The sequence below is a fragment of the Ceratotherium simum genome, chromosome 31 (assembly GCF_057802395.1).
Source record: "Ceratotherium simum simum isolate JZ-2026a chromosome 31, ASM5780239v1, whole genome shotgun sequence".
In the NCBI taxonomy this organism is placed as follows: Eukaryota; Metazoa; Chordata; class Mammalia; order Perissodactyla; family Rhinocerotidae; genus Ceratotherium; species Ceratotherium simum.
In genome coordinates, this window is record NC_141930.1 from 33142324 (window position 1) to 33160492 (window position 18169).

The window sequence follows — 18169 nt, forward strand, 5'->3', positions numbered from 1 at the left end:
AGATTTGCTTTGTATTATTGTGAGCCATTTGCTTTTTGTTCTGAGTGAACACTGGGGGTTGAAGAAAGAAATGACAGGATTGATCTGATAGGTTTTAAAATGATCATTTTGACTTCTGCATTTTCTGGCTTCTGACTTCTATGTTGACAGTAGACTGAGACCAGGCAAGGAGGGTAGGGGAGTAGTTAGGAGGCCTGTGGTGTAAACTAGGCCAGAGAGGGTGGTGCCTTTGACCAGGGAGTTACGGGGTAGGTTTTGCATGGGTGTACATTCTGGATATTTTGAAACTAACCACTTGGATGTAGGATGTCAGAGAAAGAAAGAAGTCAAGGATGTTATCAAGATTTTTGGCCCAAGCAACTAGAAGGAAGTGTCATCAGCTGAGATAGGGGAGGCTGTGGGTAGGATGGGTTATGGGGGATAACCAGGATTGCAAACTTGCACATGATAAGTTTCAGATGTCTACTAGACAGCCAGGTGAGCTTGTGGGGTAGGCAGTGGGGCATGGAGTCTGGATCGTGAGAGAGCGGGCTGGGCTGGCACTGCAGTTTGAGCGTCACGGGCCTCCAGAAAGGGTTTACAGCCATGCGACTGGCTGGCACTGAGTGCAGAGAGAAAAGGGGAGAAACCTCAGGACTGAGCCCTCCTGTGCATTCAACGCAAGAGGTTAGGTGAAAAAGAAGGAAACAGCAAAGGGATCTGAGAAGGAGTGGCTACTTAGGTAGGAAAGAAACCGGTGAAGAAAGTATATTGAGGAGGAGGGAGTTACCAACAGGCTCAAATGTTGTTGAAAAGTCGAATTAGGAAAGGACTAAATGCTGAGCACCAGCTCTAGCAGCGAAAATAAAAATGAGCTGAACTCCTCATCTTGCTTGCTGTCATGACAATTCAAAATGTGATCCTCTGTCCTTATTTTGTACATTTCATAGTGGACCTTGCCTTTTACCTGAAGGAGAAAATTGAGGGCAAAAGTTAATAGACATCTCACTAGCTTTGCTGCTCAACAAGAGACGTGAATTGGTCCTAGCCCGTTTCACTGGGACACTTTCTTACCTCCTGTTTAAAGTGACATGTTCCAATTGTGCGTTTGATACCGTCCAACCCCTCCCCTCCTCGGCAGGTTCTTCCTCAACTTGCTTCTAACTCTTTCCTCTTCTTCTCTGGCACCCTTTTAATTGCTTCCCATCATTTTGTTTCCCCAGGGCCCTGAAGTAGCTCTTCCATTCTTGCAGCCCTTGAGCCCATGCTCCACACAGCAGCCCAAGTCACTACCACTCTTCTCTGCTTAAAAATTAAGCCAGGCTCTAGCTTAGTATTTTGCAACCTCGGCACTGTTGACACGTTGGACCAGGCAATGTTGTGGGGGCTGTCGTCTGCATTGCAGGATGTTGAACAACGTCCCTTGCCTCTTCCCACCAGATGCCGTTGGCACCGCTACCTCCAGTCATGACAAACAAGAATATCTCCACACGTTGCCAAATATCCCCTGAGGTGGGCAGACTCACCTGACTCAGGACACCACTGAGCTAACTCGTCTCCTTCTCTCTCTAGTTAGCTCCCAATCGTTTGTTCAAATTGCTACCAGAATAATGTTTTTAAAATGAAAATTTCATTAACAAATTCCATTTCTTTAAGTTTTGTAATGTATCATGATAACTTTCAGAATAAAGTTCAAACTTCCTTGTTGAGCACAGAGAAAATGTGTGATTTGGTCCCTGCAAAGCTCTGTCTTTCCGAAGCTTTGCAGGCCCTTAATGTCTCTGTCCAGCTACTTCTGTTTTATGAGTCATGTGCATTCATTCCTTTGTGCTTCACATATACTTGTCTTCCCACTTCCTAATTGTCTTTTCTCTTTTGTATCTAGGTAAGTACAGCTGTCCGTAAAAATTAGCTAAAGAATCCTATCCTCTGCACAACCTTTCTTTATCTTTAAATCTGATTTAGATCCTTTATACTCTCATGGTATTCCCTGTATACCATTATCATAGTACATATCCTCTTATACTATGGTCATTGATTTCTTGTCTATTATCTCTTCCCAGACTCTAATCTCTGAGAAGGTCAGTGATCTTGTCTACACTTCATAGGCACTCAGTAAAGCTTACTGACGTTTTAAAATGCTAAAGGATTGCAGAGGAGTGAAGTTACTTTTGACATGAGCAATTACTAAGTCCTTAGTGGAGAAAGTACCATTTGAATTGAGCCTAAAGGGATGAGAAAACATTTTATATCATTTTATTTTTATTTTTTAAATGATTTTATGGAGGTCATATTGGTTTATAACATTGTGTCATTTCAGGCGTACATTATTGTATATCAGTTTCTGTACAGACTGCATCCTGCTCACCACCAATAGTCGAGTTTTCATCTGTCACCGCACATATGTGCCACTTTACCCCTTTCACCCACTTCTCCACCCTTTTCCCCTCTGGTAACCAATAATCTGTTATCTTTATCCATGTGTTTGTTTATCTTCCAAATATGAGTGAAATCCTGAGGTGTTTGTCTTTCTCTGTCTGGCTTATTTTGCTTAATAGAATACCCTCAAGGTCCATCCATGTTGTTGCAAATGGGACAATTTTGTCTTTTTTTATGGCTGAGTAGTATTCCATTGTATATATATACCACATCTTCTTTACCCATTCATCAGTTGATGGGCACTTGGGTTGCTTTCACATCTTGGCTATTGTGAATAACGCTGCAGTGAACACATGGGGGTGCATAGATCCCTTTGTATTGTTGATTTCATGTTCTTTGGATAAATACCCAGTAGTGGGATAGCTGGATTGTATGGTATTTCTATTTTCAATTTTTTGAGAAATCTCCATACTGTTTTCCATAGTGGCTGCCCCAGTTTGCGTTCTCATCAGCAGTGTATGACGGTTCCCTTTTCTCCACATCCTCTCCAACACTTTCTCGTCTTGTTAATTATACTCATTCTGATGGTTCTGAGATGATATCTCATTGTAGTTTTGATTTGCATTTCCCTAATAATTAGTGAGGTTGAACATCTTTTCATATGCCTGTTGGCCATCTGTATATCTTCTTTGGAAAATGTCTGTTCATATCCTCTGCCCATTTTTTGATTGGGCTGTTTGTTTTTTTGTTGTTGAGGTGTATGAATTCTTTATATATTTTGGAAATTAACCTCTTGTCAGATATATGATTTGCAAATATTTTCTCCCAGTTGGTGGTTATCTTTTCGTTTTGTTCATGGTTTCCTTTGCCTTGCAGAAGCTTTTTAGTCTGATGTAGTCCCATTTGTTTATTTTTTCTTTTGTTTCCTATGCCTGAGTCGACATGGTATTCAAAAAGATGCTGCTAAGACCAATGTCAAAGAGTGTACTTCCTATATTTTCTTCCAGGAGTTTTATGGTTTCAGGTCTTAGATTCAAGTCTTTAATCCATTCTGAATTCATTTATGTGTATGGTGTAAGATAATGGTCTACTTTCATTCTTTTGCATGTGGCTGTCCAGTTTTCCCAACACCATTTATTGAAATGACTTTCTTTTCTCCAATATATGTTCTTGGGTCCTTTGTCAAAGATGGACTGTCCATAGATGTGTGGTTTTGTTTCTGGGCTTTCAGTTCTGTTCCATTGATCTGTATGTCTGTTTTTGTGGCAGTAACATGCTCTTTTGATTATTATAGCTTTATAGTATATTTTGAGGTCAAGGATTGTGATGCCTCCACTTTTGTTCTTTTTTTCTAAGGATTACTTGGCTATTTGGGGTCTTTTGTTGTTCCATATAAATTTTAGGATTCTTTGTTCTATTTCTATAAAGAATATCATTGGGATTCTGATTGGGATTGCATTGACTCTGTAGATTGGTTTAGGTAATATGAATATTTTAACTATGTTTACTCTTCCAATCTCATGTACATGCAATATCTTTCCATTTCTTTATGTCATCTTCGATTTCTTTCCATAGTCTTATAGTAGTCAATATAGGTTTTTCACCTCCTTGGTTAAGTTTATTCCTTGATATTTTATTCTTTTTGTTGCAATCGTAAATGGGATTGCATTCTTGACTTCTCTTTCTGCTAGTTCATTATTAGTGTATAGAAATGCGGCTAAGGGGCAAGCCCCATGGCTTAGCGGTTAAGTACGCGCTCTTCGCTACTGACGGCCCAGGTTCAGATCCTGGGCGTGCACCGATGCACCGCTTCTCCGGCCATGCTGAGGCCACGTCCCACATACAGCAACTAGAAGGATGTGCAACTATGACATACAACTATCTACTGGGGCTTTGGGGAGAAAAAAAAAAAAAAAAAGGAGGACGATTGGCAATAGATGTTAGCTCAGAGCTGGTCTTCCTCAGCAAAAAGAGGAGGATTAGCACGGATGTTAGCTCAGGGCTGATCTTCCTCACAAGAAAAAAAAAAAAAAAGAAATGTGGCTGATTTTTGTAAGTTGATTTTGTACCTTGCAACTTTGCTCTAGTTGTTGATTATTTCTAATAATTTTCTGGTGGATTCTTTAGGGTTTTCTATATATAGGATCATGTCATCCACAAACACCAAGAGTTTCACTTCCTACTTTCCAATCTGGATACCTTTTGTTTCTTTTTCTTGCCTAATTGCTCTGGTCAAAACCTCCAGTACCATGTTGAATAGGAGTGGCAAGGGTGGGCACCCTTGTCTTGTTTCTGTTCTCAGAGGGATGGCTTTCAGTTTTTCATCATTGAGTATGATGTTGGCTGTGGGTTTCTCAGATATGGCCTTTATTATGTTAAGGTACTTTCCTTCCAAACCCATTTTATTCAGAGTTTTTATCATAAATGGATATTGGATCTTGTCAAATGCTTTCTTTGCATCTATTGAGATGGTCATGTGATTTTTATCCCTCATTTTTTTAATGTAGTGTATCACATTGATTTATTTGCAGATGTTGAACCATCCCTGCATCCCTGATATAAATCCCACTTGATCACGGTGTATGATTCTTTTAATGTATTGCTGTATTCGGTTTGCCAATATTTTGTGGAGGATTTTTGAATCTATGTTCATCAGTGATATTGGCCTGTAATTTTCCTTCTTTGTGGTGTCCTTGTCTGGTTTTGGGATCAGGGTGATATTGGCCTCATAGACTGAGTTAGGAAGTGTTCCATCATCTTCAATTTTTTGGAATAGTTTGAGAAGGATAGGTATTAAATCTTCTTTGAATGTTTGATAGAATTCTCCAGAGAAGCCACCTGAACCTGACTTTTGTTTTTGGGTAGGTTTTTGATTACTGTTTCAATCTCTTTACTTGTTATTCTTCTATTCAGATTCTCTATTTATTCTTGACTCAGTTTTGGGAGGTTGTGTGAGTCTAAGAATTTATCCATTTCTTCGATTTTCTAATTTATTAGCATATAGTTTTTCATAGTATTCTCTTATAATCCTTTGTATTTCTGTGGTATCTGTTGTAATTTCTCCTTGTTCATTTCAAATTTTATTTATTTGAGCCTTCTCTCTTTTTTCTTAGTGACTGTGGCTAAGGGTTTGTCAATTTTGTTTATCGTCTCAAAGAACCAGTTCTTGGTTTCATTGATCCTTTCTACTGTTTTCTTGTTCTCTATTTCATTTATTTCTGCTCTAATTTTTATTATTTCCTTCCTTCTGCTGACTTTGGCTTTGTTTGTTCTTCTTTTTCTACTTCTGTTAGGTGTAGTTTAGGATTACTTATTTGAGATTTTTCTTGTTTGTCGAGGTGGGCCTGTATTGCTATGAATTTCCCTCCTACAACAGCTTTTGTTGCATCTCATAAGAGTTTGTATAATGTATTTTCATTTTCATTTGTCTCCAGGTATTTTTGGATTTCTCCATTGATCCAGCGGTTGTTCAGGTGTATATTTTTTAGTCTCCATATATTTACCACTTTTCCAGCTTTGTTATTGTAGTTGATTTCTAGTTTCATAGCATGTGGTCTGAAAAGATGCTTGATATGATTTCAATCTTCTTAAATTTATTGAGGCTTTCTTTTTCCACAGCATATGGTCTATCTTTGAGAATGTTCCATCTACACTTGAGGAGAATGTGTATACTGCTGTTTTGGGGTGGTATGTTCCATATATATCTATTAAGTCCATCTCATCTAGTATTTCATTTAAGGCCATTGTTTCCTTATTGACTTTCTGTCTGGATGATCTATCCTTTGATGTAAGTGGGATGTTGAAGTCTCCTACTATTTTATGTTGCTGTTAATATCTCCATTTAGGTCTGTTAATAGTTCCTTTATGTACTTTTGTTCTCCTATGTTAGGTACATATATATTCAAACTGTTATGTCCTCTTGGTAGAATGTCCCTTTTACTAGATTTACTGCCCCTCTCTGTCTCTCTTCCCTTTTTTATCTTGAAGTCTGCTTTGTCTGATATAAGTATGGCAACATGTACTTTCTTTTGCTTGCCATTTGCTTGGAGTATCATCTTCCACCCCTTCACTTGGAGCCTGTGTTTGTCTTTAGAGCTGAGACATGTTTCTGGTAGGCAGCATATTGTTGGGTCTTGTTTTTTAATCCATCCAGCCACTCTGTGTCTTTTGATTGTAGAATTCTATCCATTTACATTTAGGGTGATTATTGATATATGAGGGCTTAATACTGCCATTTTTTCTCTTCTTTTCCAGTTGTTCTATATTTCGCTTGTTTCTCTTTCCTTGTGTTTCTGACTGCCATTTCATTTTGGTGGGTTTTGTGATGATTTCTTCTGTTTTCTCTTTATTTATGATTTGCGTCTCTCCTCTGATTTTTTGTTTAGTGGTTACCATGTGGTTTGTATAAAAGATCTCATAGATGAGATAGTCCATTTTCTGATAGCCTCTTATCTCCATTAGCCTGGCAGTTACCATACCTCTCCTTTTCCCCTTCTAAGTTATTGTTGTTACAAATTATTCTGTTTTGTGTTGTGACTTTGTGATTAAATTGAAGTGTTTGTAGTTATTTTTGATGTTTCCTTCCCTTTATCTTTTATGTTATGATTAAGTGTTTACTAGCCTATTCTGATTTAGAGCTGCAATTTTCTGATTTTGTCTATTTATCTCCTTGCTCAAGGTTTTGTAATTTGCCTTTTTGTTTTAAGTATGAGGGTATCCTTGATTATTTCTTGTAAGAGGTCTAATGGTGATGAACTCCCTCAGCTTTTGTTTATCTGGGAAATCTTTTATTTCTCCATCATATCTGAAGGATAGTTTTGTTGGATACAGTATTCTTCACTGAAAATTTTTGTCTTTCAGTATTTTGAATATATCATGTCAATCTCTCCTAGCCTGTAAGGTTTCTGCTGAGAAATCCGCTGAAAGCCTGATAGAGGTTCCTTTGTAGATTATTCTCTTCTGCCTTGCTGCCCTTAATATTTTTTCTTTGTCATTGACTTTTGCCAGTTTTACTATTATATGCCTTGGAGAAGGTCTTTTTGCATTGATGCAATTAGGAGTTCTATTGCTTTCATGTATTTGTAAGTCTAGTTCCTTCCCCAGGTTTGAGAATTTCTCAGCTGTTAATTCTTTGAACAAACTCTCTGCTCCTTTCTCCCCCACTTCTCCCTCTGGAATATCTAAAATCCTGATGTTGCTTTTCCTAATTGAGTCAAATATTTCTTGAAGAAGTTTTTCATTTTTTAAAAATCTTAGCTCTCTCTCCTCCTCCACCTAAAGCATTTCTATATTTCTATCCTCTAAATCACTAATTCTGTCATTGATAATGTCAGCTCTACTTTTTATGGCTAGACTATTTTTTATCTCATTAATTGTGTTCTTCATATCCAGAATCTTTGTTTTTCTTAATAGTTTCAGTCTCTTTGGTGAAGTATTCCTTCTGCTCATTAATTTTATTCCTGAGCTCATTGAACTGTCTTTCAGAGTTTTCTTGTAACTTGTTGAGTTTCTTTATGATTTTGAATTCTCTGTCATTTAGATTGTAAATTTCTATTACTTCAAGATTAGTTTCTGAGAACTTGTCATTTTCCTTCTGTTCTGAAGTGTTGCTGTAGTTTTTCATGGTGTTTTATGAATTGATCCTTTGCCAGCACATTTGTGGTAGCATCAGGTCACAGATTCCACCAGCCACTGCTGGAGGGGGTGGGTAGGAACTGTGTTTTCTGATGCCACCCCATCTGCTGGAAGTTGTGTAGGTAGGGCTCGTCTGCACTTACAGGCTGGCCACAGCTGCTTGGAAGGTCATACACACACACACTGGTGGGGCCGTTGTGCTCTGCTGGCAGATCACTCATGTGGGCAGGGCCGCTGCACTCAGTAGGGGACCAGCTGAGCTGCTGTGCTAGGTGGGAGGAGAGAGGTGCTTTCTTTCACGTGTAGGCCGCCTCTTCACGTGCGTGTGGTTTGACTGAGCTGCTGCTCAGCAGCTAGGTAGGGAGGGCTCCTTAGCAGGGGCTGAGCCACAACCATTCAGTGGGGAGTGTTCTACCAGGTGGGGCCATTGCAGCATGGTGGGCATTCCACAGGCTGGGCTACCACTCCAAAAGTGTTCGTGCATAGGCCAGGCTGTCCCTGTCTTGTCTTACAGTGGTGCCAGCCACTGTGTGAGGACCTGTGACCTGGATCACTGCTGCCAGGGAGAGGGAGGGGTCCACTCACCTAGTTTCACTGCTCCCCAGGGATCCAGTCCACCCACCTTAAGATATATAGCTGTGTGGATCTCTTATCCATCCTACTGTGCTGTGTAGGAAATCCTCTGTTGGTTAAGGAATGTCTGTTTAGTTGTAACTTAGAGGGGAGAGACAAAGGGAACAACTCACTCTTCCATCATGCTGATGTCACTCTGAGAAAACATTCTAAATGTTAGACACTCTGAAAAATAAAAAAGAGAGAGATTCAGAAATAGGCATGTAGAAATTTAGTTAGAGGATGATTAGATTCATGAGGGAGGAGGGGAGTCTTAAGTTGGCACTAGATCTTAGGAAACTTTGAATTCCAGCTGAAGACAGTGGGGAGATATTAGTGATCCTAAGGGGCTGGTGTACTCAGCACTTTTTCCTGCAAGAGTCTTTAGATAATCTAATATAGTGGATTGGAAAAAAGAGACTTGGCTTAGATGGACCATTTATAGCTATTAGTTCAGGCAAAAAAAATAGACTTGAAATAAGAAAGTGAAAATCTTTTCGTAGCTCTCAATTGGACTGTACTTAAACTGTTTTAGAAACATGACTTTTTTCCATAACTATTGTAATTTAGGATTGAAATAACTTCTTGAGGAGTCAAGCTTGTACAATACGATTTTTAACTGGTTTTAACTATTTAAGAATAAGTATAATCCATTGTATACTAGATTTTGGTAGAATAGATTGTTATTGACTTCAACACAGCATGCCAGTAGGCTACTAGAAAGTTTTTCTCTTGAATCTAATGGATTATGGTAATTCAGTCAATTTTTCTTTTAAAAACAGTTAAAATAATTTACTGTGCTCAGAAATAAAGATCTCCATTCAGATGCTTAGTTAACTCCTAAAGTGTATGAATAATTTATTGCTCTAACAGATTATTCTCACTTGCTATTGTGCAATGAAGCTAGAAAAATGCATATTTTAATCTCATTGGACTTATATGGAAAGTTGGAGTTACAATGATGCATGCAGCATGTAAAAATTCTTTCGTGGCTATGGAGGCAGGACACAGTAGATCTCCAAGCCAGCTGTCATCTCAGTGCTTCTTCTCTGTGATCTGTCTCATGTGCTAGGATTGTTGAGGTCTTATTTTAAACATCTCCTCAGCTGCATGCTTTCAATTCATATTTCCTTAGCTTATATTATACATAGATGCACGCAAAATGATGTATACAGATACACGCAGATTCACACACACACATCAACTTCTCTCTACCAGAGCTACTCCCTTTTTCTTTAGGATCTCAAGGCTTTTTTGTGTGTGTGTGTGAGGAAGATCGGCCCTGAGCTAACACCTGCCAATCCTCCTCTTTTTGCTGAGGAAGACTGGCCCTGGGCTAACATCCATGCCCATCTTCCTCCACTTTATATGGGACGCCACCACAGCATGGCTTCACAAGCGGTGTATCAGTGCACGCCCGGGATCCTAACCGGCGAACCCTGGGGCACCGCAGTGGAGCACGCACACTTAACCGCTTGCACCACCAGGCTGGCCCCTAGGATCTCAAGGCTTTTGAGGAAATAAAAAGTAACTCCTTTTTGCAAAAAGGTTGAGAACGTTGAACTTATATTCTTTTTTGATTGTGCAGTTAGATACAGATAAATATAGTGTTCTGCTCTTGCATTAGAGTGGGGTTGCCAAGGTGATGGTACAGCACAGTGGATTTGTTTTTATGTGGCTCAGTGAGTTCATGCTAAAAGCTAAATCAGTACCAGCAACTTTCCAGCCTTAGAGTCATTCTCTCTCTATTACTTTTGTTGTCATTCTCTGGCCACAGGTTCCTGCTCTGCATGTTTTAGAGAACTTGGGAAGAGTTTTGTTCTCATTTTGGTGGCCTAATACCTGGGGGTGGTTGTATAAGTAAACATTTACTCAGGTAAGAGCTGTCACACATGTTGTCAATGCTCGCAAAAACTTGTGATTCTAAAATATCTCTTTGGAATGAGATTGATTCAGAAAGCCCCAGGGAGAATTTGCTAGATGTCCTCTAGGTTCATTAGTGCCTAATGATTCTATAAAGTTTTAGGACCTACAATTAAACCTACGCTATTACAGATCTCACAAAAGTTAGGCTTATGTCAAAATTTGGCATAGTTCTTCCTTAAGGAAATGTGACGCCTTAAAGGATGTTGAGTCAATATTAATAGAGAAAGTTTTTATTAAGATTCATAAACCCATCTTTTGTTTTGTACCATAGAATGTGCTAAGAGTTTAATGTTTTAGCCTCATGTTTGCAAAGGCAATGTCTGTGTAAGAATACTGGCTGGCCCTTCATTCTTTCAGTGATCAACTGTATACTAAGTATCTATCTGTTAAGCCTGTGCTAGGAAACTGGGGATGTGAAAATGAGCTTAAACCGCATAGGGTATCTGTCTTCATGGAGCTTAAAGTCTAGTTAGAGAAGATAGACATGGATCAAAGAATCACTCAAACTAATGTAAAATTGAAACTGTCCAGTGCTATGAAAGCCAATAATATGGGGATTTGACAAGGAGCTCAGGGAAGGCTTCCTGGAGGAAATAACACAGTTGAGATCCAAAAACAAGTAGGAATTCACCAAGTAAAATGAGGAAGGAAAGATTATCAGGCTGAAGACCACTGTGGGCAGGAGTATGGTAAATATGAGAGACTGGGGGAAGGCAAGAGCACCAGGGTAGAGATGGTGAAGGAGAACAGGGTAAGAAGGGAAACTGGAAAAACGTTTTCACCCAAAATCGTGAAGGGGCTTGGGCTCTGTTAAAGAACTTTGTCTTTATTCTTATAAAAATTGAAAGCATCTAAGAGTTTTAGGAAGTGTTTCCATAGGGAGGATGTGGGTAGACCAGTTGAACAGTTCTTGTGTTGCCGAGCCTGAGGGCACAGCTTGGTCCAGTGTGGAAGCGGTGGATTAAAGGAGAATGGAATAAATACAAGAGATCTTTAGAAGGCAAAACCAAAAGAAGTGGAGGTGGGTGGGGTGCAGGGAATGAGGGAGGAGTGTCAGCGCTAGTTTTCTGACTTGCACAAATTGAGATATGGTGGTTCCATTAATCGAGACAAGCAACAGCGGATGTCACCTTTGTGACAGCCAGAGGATGTTTAAGACGTTGTTTGGATGTATAAATCTAGATCCTAGAGGTAAATCTAGAGATGTAATTTGTAAGCCTTCTGCATAGAGATAGTAATTGAAGCCATGGGTATTTATGAAATTATCTAAGGAGGCTGTGTTTAAATAAACATGAAATGACAATGGTGATAATTTTCTGCCTTCAATATATGGAGAGATATCTACCGATCCGTTATGTCTAAATTCCTTGTGATGATTTAAACAGATTTGAAATCTTTTCAAGCAGTCATTCACATTTATCTACCTGCAACAGATGCCTGAAAATGTCAAGATTGTCAACAGCCTAGTAAAATAAGGTTATGGGAGAGGGTAGACTTGCCATATTATCAAGTTGAGAAGGGAGTGAAAATCAAACCTAAATCCCTCTATGTGACTGGGCTAAAACCAGGACATTAATCAAATAAGCCTATCTTAAAACATCATACTGCTTTAAATTGGTTTAAATTAAATACATATATATGTATATTTTAATTTTGTTAGCAAATTTGTCAAATCATATGAACAAAAGCTTAAAGACATCTGTGCTATAATCAAACAGAACTCTTTGGGTTGTCTTATTTCCCTGATAGGAATAAAATCTACTTTTGTGTATTTTTCACATTTATTAGTAGTGAATTCAAATACTAGTTTCTTGTTCTCCCAAGTGTTAGATTGAAGTCCAGCAGAAAGCATTCAACCTATAAGGCATCCCTGGGTGAGTCTGGAATTGGGGAGATCTATTCTTGGGAAGCATTGCTGGAAGGGGAATAGACGGAAGGAATGTGACTAGTAGGTTCTCAGTAGGTGTGTGCTGGAGGAGATGATGCATTCTTTATGAATTACTGAGTATAAAATATTTAAATGTAAAAATCAATATTTGTCAATTCCTTTAATTATTATGGAGTACAAATCACAAATTCTATTGACAAACAATATAATTGTATGATTCGTCCTTAATATCACAGTAGGGTGATATTATTGAATATGTTCAATATGATATTGAATAAAATGTTGTATGTTATTTTAACCCTTAGATTGGCTCCTAGCCCTGATTTTAGTTGGTTTAGTATATTAGAAACCCTCCCAACAAAAAGTTCTCTTCATTCTAGGTACTTCTTTCTTGTTACCCAGATACATGTGCAAACTCTGCAGGATGCACGTTTGATTGCTGATAGCAGAAAGAATAGTGCTAATGCAAAATGTTTATGCCACACTCCAGTTTTATTTATGGTGAAATGTCTAACAAAGAAATTGTTCAAAAGAAGTTTAAAAAGTAGGAAAGAGGAAAAATAGGAGCCTAGCTCACTCATAAACTAGAATATTCACTTTTAAAATCTGAAAGTTGGCATCAGAGCGGCTAAACAACAGACCCTGGCTTGTGACCTCTTTCTTTGTGCTTGTTGGGTTGTTCCATGACCTGGAATGCGATACTTGCCTTCAGTTAAGAACTCTGCACCTTCCATAGAGGAGAGCACTAATGTTGTGGAGATGGCTGCCAGGCACACAGAGAAGCAGCCTCCAGTGGTGTTTGTGGGCGTGGGTCCCGCTTAACGTGTGGCTTGGATTTACTTCTGACGAGCTCTGTGGCCTTGGGCCCTTGACTTCTCCGTGTGGAGTATCCCTTTCCACACTTGGGAAAGGCTGGACTCCCGGCTCCGTTAGGTCAGGTTTCACTAGGTCACCTATATGAGCTCCACCTGTCAGCTGAGGCTGTGTGCGCCTCCTCTCTTTGCCAGCAGACAGGTTGTTGGGCCCAGGTGATAGGAGAAATGTCTGCCTACACTGAATCTGGGTCTCAGCATTTCCAAGCTGTGTGAAATTGAGCAATTACTTAACCTCTCTGTAGCACATTTTCCCCATTTAAATAAGGGGAGTATTCGTAGAACCTACCTCACAGTGCAGTTGTGAGGATTAAAAATGACTAAACACATGTAAAGCACTTAGGACAATAAGTGTTTGGTGTTGTTACTATTATTATTATTTAGTTCATGCTAAATTTGAAGCCCTAATCAACACTTATTCACATTCATCATGAAGTGTCTATTTGTACTCTACATTAGTGAGCGTGGAATCCAACAATGCAATACATTTCACTTGGAAAAAAATTCCTGCAATAGACCTCTTTCCAAATCTGTCTTCACTGCAATCACTGCAGCTTCTCTCTCTCCTCTCCTTCCTCCAGCACCTAGTCTTCCCCCACACCCCACCCCATTTCTCCTTTCTTTACTCTTCCACGCTCTTCCTCCTTCATTACGTATTAGACCCATTATGGAGGTAATGGTTTTGTAGAAGGCAGTGTGTGTATATGTGAGTGTGTATGTGATTTAAAGTAACAGAGACAGAGTTGTTTTGTGTAAACACTAAAGCAATTGTTGCAGGGTCTTATACAGCGTCGTTTTTGTAGCTTTTGTAATAAGTGGAACCCTCGGGAGGAAGTCTTGTGACCACCAGCCAGGATGCCAAATTTCAGAGGGTAGGAAGATGCAGCACTGACTTTAGGATCCAACCTAAGGCAGTCTGAAATTATCGTTCCTTTCCAACTACATCCTTTTCACTCTGTTGTAACTGTTATACTTTTGCATTAGATGTCTGAAGCACTCGTCCTATAATAATGATTTTATAAGAAAGAAGCCTATGAATGAAGTAGAGGTATTTCTTTTCCTTAAATGTTTTTATTTTCTTCTTTTGAAAATATTTCTAATTGTGATTAAATAAATATATCTTATGTAAGCATATAAAATATAAAGCTTCCTTTTTTGTGTGTCCTCACTTCAAGTCAAATAACTTCCTGTTGACTAAGTCAAGTGCAATTTACCGTGTCCTTCCCTATGGATATAACTCCGCGTGAGACTTGGTTTGTTCCTTTTCACGGTAACCTTTGTGTTTGAGGTGCTTTCTGAAGGCAGTTCGCTACAGACTGCTGCATATCGCCCTTGGCTTCATTTCAATGATTTGAAAAAGCTGTGCTTAGAAGTCAGATGCAGGATAGATATTTAAATTTTTGTAGAGAAGTATGCAGCTTTACCAGTGGATCTAAGATTTGCTCTGCTCAGCTCTCTGCTTTGAAGGCATTCTTCTCCATTTCATCACAAGATTTCTGAGGAAAATGTAAACCTTTGCATCTTCAGTTGTACTGCTTGTTACTTCAAAAGAATCCTTTCTAAAATGGCAGCTTTGGGAATACCTATTGGATAAATTGCATAGCGGGCTACTGAGGACTGAAAAGGTCTAGTTCTAAAGGGATTAGAACAAGACACATTACTTCTCGTATATCCTCCGGCATTATAATTAATTCATTTCAAATATTCATCACATTACATCAAATACATCATTCTATGTCTTCTCTAGACAGGAAAATTCTATTCTGAAATGTAAATAAGCATGTGATCACTTGTAATGTGTGTTATTATGGTTCCAATCTTAATTATTATTCTAGCTTCACTTACTTTAAAAGTTTTGATGAGTAGAAGAGTAACTTCGCCAACCACTTAGTGTCTTTTTACTCAAGAGCGGTACCCAAGAAAAGGGGCAACATCAAGTTATCACTTCTGGATGGGCTTCCGGTTCCCTGTTGGAACATCAGGTTTTTAGACCCAGGACAGTGAAGAGAGAAAGAGACTTGAAATACCTCAGAGTTGGCTTTCAGCTGAAGCTATTGCTAACTCCTCAAATATTTTATTTTACTCGCCAGCAGAAGTAATAACCAATTTGATTTTGTGCCTTCCAGGTATATTCATTTCAACCAAATAGAAACGCTACAGCCAGAGACCTTTGGAGATCTTGTGAAATTAGAGCGACTGTAAGTGTTGACTCTTTAGATGTCCTTTGCTTCCGCTTTACATATTCTGTATACAAAATATTGACTGCCCTGGAGGTCAGAATATTTTGTTGTAAGCCTAAGAAGCAGAGTTTGCACCTTTGTACTCTAAAATGGAGTTACTCTAAGATATACTGTAGTTTGAAATCAATGGAGAAAAGACAAATAACCTAATTAAAAATAGGGCAAAAGAGATGAGCAGCACTTCACAAATGAGGTAAAACCACTTGAAAACTTATTGCAGAAACTACTACATTGAATACACACATCCCCTCTGACCTATCAGTTCCACTTCTAGTTATAGACACAACAGAAATGCACATACATGTGCACCAGCAGACATGCCTAGAGTGCTTATGGCAGCATCCTTTCTAATAGCTCCACACTAGAAACTACCCAAGCATCCAACAACAAAAGAAAAGAGAAATAAGTTGTTGTATAGTCATAAAATAGAAAACTATACAACAACACATATGAATCTCAGAAACACTTTGAGTAAAAAAAAAAAAAAACCCAAACACTGAAAATTTCATAGTTTGATTTTGTTTTTAGAAGAAATTCAAAAACAGATAACAGGAATATATGTAGTATTTCGAAGGCAAATAGTGGTTACCTTTGGAGAGCAGGAGGCGGTGGGAAATGGCAGGAGGGAGCTTCTGCAGCCCTAGCAACGTTTTGTCTTTTTTCTTTTTTTCTCATGGTAACTACACAGCTGCATTCACTTTTGGGAAAGTCCTTGTGCTCTGTGTCATCAGGTGTGCACTGTTCTAGATGAATGTTATATTTTAATAAAGCTTTATTAAATACCAATGACAAACCAAGGGGACACTTGGACAGCCTCATTTTCTTTTGTCTTTTATCAGATGCAGATACTCTGCTACTTCATTTCCTCTAATACTTTAAGAAATTTATTCTGTCTTCAGCTGGAGATCTTTTCTTTCTGAAAAGAAAGAAAATGCAGAATTACATAGCTAAACTTAACCATGAACCTATTTGAATTGAAATAGATCTGAAAAAATATCTGAATTAGGAGTTTGTGGGTTTCTAAAAGGATGCCCTTTAATATTAATATACAAAATAGATCAGTGAAATTAAAAGATAAAAAGAGCTAGTCAACCACTTTCCCATGTGGTTACTCCAATCCTACTTGCAGAAAGAAGCGTAGGAGTTGTAATGCATACAATTGCCTCGTTTGGTTTTGTTTGTTTGTGTGCTGGAGGCAGGTGGTGAAGTACAGGGGCCTTGGGGCGGGGGAAGCATGCTGCACCCCCTTTCCTGCTCTAACATGTGTGAGCAGTGAGTCCACTTTGCAAAGTCAAGGTTTAGCGTCATGATGACTAATAACCTCAAAAAGCCTGGGGACCAACTTCAATCTTGGGGAAAGTCTTGCTGATGAATCAGCATTGCTTTCCTCCTGTGTAGCAAGACAGTCGGTGAACCACTACGACTCTCAAACCACAGCTCCTGTTCTTACCAAACAGCAGCACTGAAAACTACAAAGCTGGGAAGGGGAGACTCCTGCTACCTGAGGAGAACTGAAAGCCCTCATAGACCCCACAGCAGTGATGGCAGGTCTTGCCGCTATCAAGGGGGATCTTATCTTAGAGTCCATGAATGGGCTTTACGGCATGAGGAATTGACTAACAAAAAAGGTTTTAGTTTTTAGTTTTCTTCCTATTATTTAAGTAAATATATACACATATTTCTTGAAAGATCTCTGAATATATTAATCTTTCAAGAATATATTAATCATAATCTGTTTTGTTACTTTTTTCTTTTTTAGTTCTTTGAATTTCCCTGTTTCTTCTAGGGTTAGTCTCTCTTCTTTTTGTCTTGGTCTTTCTTTATCATGGTCCTGATTAAACTCCTATGCCTTGTGATCCTTGGTTGTCTATTTATACTTGAAAATATTGGGGAGGTGGTTTGAGTTTCCCCTGCCCTCCTGTAGGTAGCTCCATATTCTTACAAAATTTCCCTTTTGTGGGAATTTTAGTTTGGACAATTGGATTGAAAAATGGCAGATTTCTCCTCTCAAAATACTAGAATGAGAAAGGCTTTCTCTTGAGTTCCAGCTCCACACAAAATCCATTACTTTTCTTCTGTCCATTTGTTCAATTTCTTTACAGAAGAACTTATACGAAGAAAAAGAATTATAGACATAATTTTTTTTCCTTTTAGCGTAGATGTCCTTATAGAGGTGGCAGCTACCAATTAACTGTATTTCTCCATCCACATGTTTAGTGAACCCCTCCATTTTCAGCTCCCTCTCTCACTCCTGTCCCTCTGCCCTGTTGGGTGTCTCTGCGCCCAATCAGACTGTCCCTGCCTCAGTTTTCTCTGGGCTGCAGCTTTCTCTGTCTATTCATTTGTCAACCCTCTACCACGCATTTTATGTGTCTCCAGAATCTGCGGAAATCTCTTATCTGTTGGTGGCCTTCCACATTCTGTCCTCTTGATTGTTATGGGATTATTTATTTGTATTGACCATCTGGACTATTATTTCAGTATAATCCTGAAAGAGAACGAGGCAAATTTGTATACCCAGTTTACTATTTTGAATTAGAATTCTGCTCCCTATAACTTTGAAATTTGTTTTTTGAAATAATATTTTAAATATTAAAATTAAATTACCCTCTTAAGGTATTTCTCAATCTAAACAAATT

At 38.7% G+C, this 18169-nt stretch overlaps 1 protein-coding gene across 1 annotated transcript in view; it reads left to right on the top strand.

Moving 5' to 3' along the window:
• Positions 1 to 18169, top strand: part of PXDNL (peroxidasin like) — a gene marked incomplete at its 5' end in the record, with an annotated part of 397680 nt that overhangs the window by 243235 nt on the left and 136276 nt on the right. The window contains 1 exon segment of the mRNA XM_004435754.2: positions 15417 to 15488. Within this exon segment, the coding sequence (XP_004435811.2) occupies positions 15417 to 15488 (72 nt within the window).